The 6,086-nt window shown below is 30.2% G+C and overlaps 2 protein-coding genes across 2 annotated transcripts; both read left to right on the top strand.

Annotated features, from left to right (window-relative positions):
- Positions 1-4,374: 4,374 nt before the first annotated feature.
- Positions 4,375-4,908, top strand: GGTG_11357 (hypothetical protein; the record flags this gene model as incomplete). Its single annotated transcript, XM_009229243.1, has 2 exons — positions 4,375-4,420; positions 4,760-4,908. The coding sequence occupies 2 exons, from the start codon at positions 4,375-4,377 to the stop codon at positions 4,906-4,908; spliced, it is 195 nt and encodes a 64-aa protein (XP_009227507.1).
- Positions 4,909-5,374: 466 nt separating this feature from the next.
- Positions 5,375-5,764, top strand: GGTG_11356 (hypothetical protein; the record flags this gene model as incomplete). The annotated part of the gene is made up of 2 exons (XM_009229242.1): positions 5,375-5,514; positions 5,677-5,764. Coding segments are annotated over 2 exons (228 nt in total), but the record flags the coding sequence as incomplete, so codon positions are not given.
- Between the last annotated feature and the right edge of the window lie 322 nt (positions 5,765-6,086).

The following is a 6,086-nucleotide window of genomic DNA, read 5'->3' as shown; positions in this document are numbered from 1 at the left end:
ATTAAAAAGGTTAAAATAATTTTGTTAAAAATAGCTAAAAAGCTGGTTTAATTGGAACAAGCAATAACCGTATTAACGGTTGCATGCTTGGAAATTTCGAAAAACCCCGGTAAAAAGTTAAAAGCTTTTCCGAAATAAGTTAAAAAAATGGTTGCAAAATATGCGCAGCTTTATAAATTAAACCTTTTGCTAAAACATATAAATTAAAATTACGCAATCGAATTTAAAAAAAACGATACCGTGTTATAAAAACATTTACTTTTTATTCAAAAAAAAATTAAAAACTTTTTAGGGATATTTTAATAAAGCTATAGTAAAAAGTTAAATCCGGCATTTAACTAATTCCGCTAGCGCCAAAATTTTATTCGTTTTAAAAAAGGACAGGAAATTTTGCTTGTATATTAATTATTAAAATTTTAATAAAATTATTTAAAAAAACCGGTTAATATTTCCGTTAATTTACAAAATATTTAACCGGGTATTTAAAACCTAGTTTTTTATTAAATTGGATTTAAAAAACGCTTATTACAAAATACGAATTTAATAAAAAACAAATAAAAAATCGCTTTTTGCTGCAAATACGAACATTATAAATATTTAGCAATGCTATTCGGTTTGGCCAATGCATTAATAACGTTTTAAAGCTTCATTAATATAGCATTTGGGAAATTAATTAATAGCATTTGCATTATATATTTAAACAATATTTTTATTTTTTTAAAAATACGGGAAAAATACCGTAAAGCAATAAAAACGGTATTGAAGCAATTCGAAAAGTACAAGCTTTACGTTAACCCGGCCAAATACGAATTCGAAACGGATAGCATCGATTTTTTAGGTTTTAAAATAACCAAATTTAAAGTTTGTAAAAGGTTACGCGAAAATTACCGCGTTTTAACAAACCTTTTTAAAAAGGATACGGCGTTTTATTTGGGAAACATTGCGAAAAAGGCTTTTTGCAAGCTAAAATTGTTATTTACATAAGCTTTAATATTAATGCATTTCGACCTTTTAAAGCCGTTATGCGTAAAAACCAACGCTTTGGCTTTTGCAATAAAAGCAATATTATTGCAATTGCAAAATAACCATTAACACCCGGTAATTTATTTGTTAAAAAAGCTGCGCCAAAAAGAATTACAATATGCAATTTTTAATTTCGAATTGTTAATTATTATAAAAGCTTTCGAAAAGTAACAATATTATTTAGCTTATTTACAAAAAATTGTTAAAGTAATTACTAACCATTTAAATTATACTTATATTTTAACAAAAAAAAAGTAATAAAGCGCTAAGCAAAATGGTTCGAAAATTTAGCAAAGTACGATTTTACGATTAAATGGAAACCAAAATACCGAAACCCCGCAAATAATTTGTTAAAACGTTTTTAAAATATGCCCGTAAACGGGAAAGGCAATATAGCAAAAAAAAAATTCCAAAGCAATTTATTGGCCAAATTCCGAAAAGCAAATTACGTAAAAACGATTATTATTAAAAAAATACCAAAACGATATTAAAGCGCATTTTTAAAGCATAAATAAAAAACGATTTCGTTTAAAGCAATATTTGGAAAAGCAAGCTTAACGTTTGGGAAATTAGCAATAATTTGCTTAAATATAAAAAAAAAAATTGGGTTCCGAATTTAGCGTTATTACAATGGGCAATGCTTTAAAAACAATACAATGGCTTAACGAAAAGTTACAAAAATATAGCTAAAATTTTAAAAAAATTTAAACGGCAATTTAAATGGTTAAATATAGTTAAAAACGTACGCAAATACGTACGAACGTATTAAATATACCAATAAATAAAGCCAAAAATATAAACATTTTACGGGTTGCTAGCATTGCTATTTATACCAAACCGCCCGGAACAAAAGCTATCGATAAATTTTATCGAAAAGTTTTTAACGTTAATAAATGGAACCGGCAAAAAGCGCAACGCAATATTAATAATGGTAAACCAATTTATTAAATATAGCTTTTTTATTTTAACGTTTACAAAATTAACCAATAAAAAATTAAGGAATTTTTTATTTGCATACGTTGGGAAATTGTTAAAAATACCCGAAAAAATCGTATTAAACCGAAACAAATTGTTTATAAATGGGTTTTAAACAATTTTTGCCGGATATTTAAAGGTTACGGAAAAGCTTTTAATAGCGTATTACCCGCAAATTAACGGGCAAACGGAACGGATAAACCAAGCAATAAAGTATTATTTCCGGTGCTTTTATTACAAAAAGCAAAACGATTGGGCGTTGTTATTGCATTTGGCAACGAAAATGCATAATACAAACGTGCATTTGGAATTGCAAAAAACCCCGGCGTTTTTGTTAATAAAATTTTACCCGCAAAAGCTTTATAACTTTTGGGTGGTTAAAAAAAAAGGGTTAGCAACGGTTAAAATTAAAGCGGGGGCTTTGGAAGCAATTAAAACCCAAATTAAAAAATTGCTAAAAAAAGCGAATAATACGTATAAAAAGTATTACGATAAAAACAAAACCCCGGTGCTTTTTGGGGTAAAAAATTGGGTATTGTTAAATACGGCAAACATTAAAATAAAAAGGCTTTCGAAAAAGCTATTAAATAAATGGCTAAAACCTTTTTAAATTACGGAAATGGTTAAGTTAGCCGGTTTAACGTTCCGGTTAAAGCTTTTAATAAATTACCAAATATATAACGTATTTCCGGCGAATTTATTGCAAGCGTTTAAAAAAAAACCTAACAAAAAGCCAAAAAATAAAAATTTAAAAATTAAAACGAAAAAAAAACCGTTTTAAAATAAAAGTTTTGTTAAAATACAAAAGGCTTTTGCAAAAACGAAAATACTTTGTTAAATGGATAAGCTATAACAAATCGGAAAATTCGTAAGTTTTTAAAAGGAATATTACGAAAAAAATTGTTTAAACGTATAAAGCAAATTTATTAAAAGCAAATTTATAAAATAAGGAAAATACCGAACTTTAGCGGGTAAATACCCGGAAAAAACGGGGGTATTACAAAAAAAAAGTAATAAAAGCCAAAAAAATGGCCCAAAAAAATGTTTTAAACGTGCTAAACCGGTTGGTTACCAAAGAAAAACGTAAAAAAAACCGTAAACGGTTTGTAATAGCCGTAAAATATTGTATTTTATAAATAAAAAGTTAAATAAAAACGGTATAATATAAAAAACGCCCTAAATTAATAATGCAATATATTTAAATTCCAAAAAATATGCAAAATGTAGCACATTTTGGAAAGCCCGTAAAAAGCATGCTTAGCGCAATACGCTAAAGCAATTACCGCATTTTAAACGTACGTTATAATAAAATACCATTGCTTGCCCGAAAAAAAAATAAAAAAATTTCCAAATAGCATAGCAAACGGGCCTAAATATTTGGATAGCGGCAAATGCATATCGGCGGTATTTAAATTTATTAAAAAACGAAAAAAAAGCATTTGGAAATTATTTATTAAAGCATTAAAATTTAATTAGTAATTAAAAATATTGGAATTTTGCAATGCTGCAAAAGCAATATAACGAAAAAAAATTGTAATTTTAATTATAATAAATTAACGAATTTTTTTTAAAATTAATTACTTTTTTAAAAAAAATACCAATAATTAATTAAAAAAATATGTAAAAAAAAATTAATTAAATACCGTATTTAAAAAAACTAAAACTTTCAGAAACCACGTTTTTTTGTTAGCGTTAAAATTATTACCGCTAAAATTGTTGGCGCCAAAAGCGGCATTTTCCGGCGCTAATACAAACGCCGCATTTTTAAAAAAAACCGCGCGATTGTAAGTTTAAATATCCAAATGCGCCGTAATTGTAGCAAAGCTAACGGCAATGCCATTAAAAAAACAACCATACCCTTTTTAAAATGCTTAAAAAAATAATTATACCTTTTTTAAAACGTTTAAAAAACGCCGTTATTTTGTTAAAAAGGGTTTTGGTAATAATTAAAATTTAAGCTTGCTTTTTTGTTTAAACGGCAAAAGCGTAAAATTATTGGAAAATGTTTTGGGTAGCTTTTAATGTTGCAACGCTAGCAATTTTGCGCTAAATGCGCTTTTAAATAACGGTTTAACGTTTGTAACGCGCAAATTGTTTAGCTAATATGGTATAAAAGGATTTAGCTTTTTGGATAATTTTGCAAGCGCGAAATTGGATTTTAATAAGTTTTTTTAAAAAGCTTCGGTATTGCTTTAAAGTATTGCTTGTAAACGGTGTTTAAAATTTTGTAAAGGTTTTGGGCCATTTTTTAAAATTATTTGGAAAATTTAATGCAAGCTTTATTGTTAATTACGTTTTTGCAATAAATGCATTTAATGGACCCCGTATAATTATCGAAGCATATTGGTATATAAAAGTTAACGGCATAGTTTTAATATGCTTAACAATTTAAATAACGGCCGCAAAATACCGCACGTTCCGTGTAAGTATTTTTAAAAAGGGGCAAGCTGCTACGGCTTACACTTTATTGTTATAAAAAAGGCTTTGTTATTGCACGAAAAGGAAGCTATTTGGGAAAAGCGTTTTTAACGTTTTGTTGCGGTTTTGTAAGCGTAACGTTAGCGCGCTAAAAGTGCGGCTTTAAGTTCTTCCCTAAATGCCCCGACGCGTACTGTAATACAAGCAAATAAATTTTTAATTATCGTTTTATTGGGAATTAATAAACTTTTGCGGCGGGAATGCGTTGCAAATACCCATGTAAAACGAGGAAAAAGCGGTGTCCGTTTTGGGGGCAAATTTATTAAAATCGAAAGCGTTGCAGCGGCGCTCGTTGCGCGTTTTACGCTTTTTTTCGGCGGCAGTTTTTTTGCCGCGGCGGTTAAAACCCGCCGGGGGGTTACCGGCAAAACGTTTGTTAAGGGCTTAAAAAGCTGCAAGCGCAAAAGGGCCCGATGGACCCGCGGTATTTAAAAGGCTTACCGGAAAGTTACCGGCAAAACAATTGTTAAAAATTTAAAGGATTGGAAATTTCGGCAAATCCGAATCCGATTAAACCACAATAGCTAAGGAAAATACCGGAAGGTTACCAAAAAAGCGCTAAACCGGGGCTTGGGGAACCGGGGGGCCAAAAAGGGCCAACGGGCCGGTTAAAACCGAAAAACCCGAAGCAAATACTTAACGGGAATTCGATTTTTTTTACCGCGGCGGTTATATTAAATAACATTTGCAATTACCGGTTAAGTTTAAAAATTAAAAAAAAAGCAATTAAATATTAATTATTTACAATTACGGTTATCGAAATTTTTAAAATGGTTATTAAATGCATAAAAAGGAAAAAAAAAGGTTTGCGGTTTTAAACGGGAAAAAAAGCCTTTTACATACCGGTACAAATTTATTTTTCCGCATATTACAAAGCTTTATAACTGGTTTTCCTAAACATTGCCAAATATTAAAACGGTTTAACGGAATACCGCTAATTACCGGTTACTTACGGGATACCCCCGTGCGGCGTACGCGGTTTAAAATAAGCCGTATCGGGAAAAGGCAATATGTTAAAAGCATAGGCAAAACCGCCTTGTAAAAAGCAAAAAGCGTTAAATGCACGGGCAAAACCGCCCGGCAAAAAGGAAAAAAAGGCATTAGCATAATTAACCGGGCACGGATTTTCCCGGTAACGTACCGGCAAAGTACCGGTATTGCGGCCAAAGCATAATGGCAAAATTAAAAAATAAAGTAAAGCTTAAATTGCACGAAAGCGCATAAAGCGCGAAAAATTTATAAAACCGACTTTGCATGCCCGAAAGGGCACGAAGGAAAGGGAAGCTAAAAAAGGAATAATTTTTGTTGGAAATAGCACCTTTGGTAAAAGATTTACGGAGGCTTAACAAAGGAAACACCGTATCCGGCCCGTAACCTGGTAGCCACCCGCCTCTGCACCGATCGACCCCTAATAGTAAGCAAATTAAGCAATAAGCAATAATTATACTTAATTAATTTGTTTGTAATTAACGTAATGCTGCAAATATTGCTTTATAATTTGGTTTGTTCGTTTCGTTTATCCATCCGTTTAAAAATAATACGTTATTAATAAAGCATATTTTATTCCGAAAAAATTTGTAAAGGCTTTCCAAAATTTATTTATAAATAAT

Source organism: Gaeumannomyces tritici (assembly GCF_000145635.1).
Source record: "Gaeumannomyces tritici R3-111a-1 unplaced genomic scaffold supercont2.7, whole genome shotgun sequence".
Lineage (NCBI taxonomy): Eukaryota > Fungi > Ascomycota > Sordariomycetes > Magnaporthales > Magnaporthaceae > Gaeumannomyces > Gaeumannomyces tritici.
This window is presented reverse-complemented; position numbering and strand designations above follow the sequence as displayed.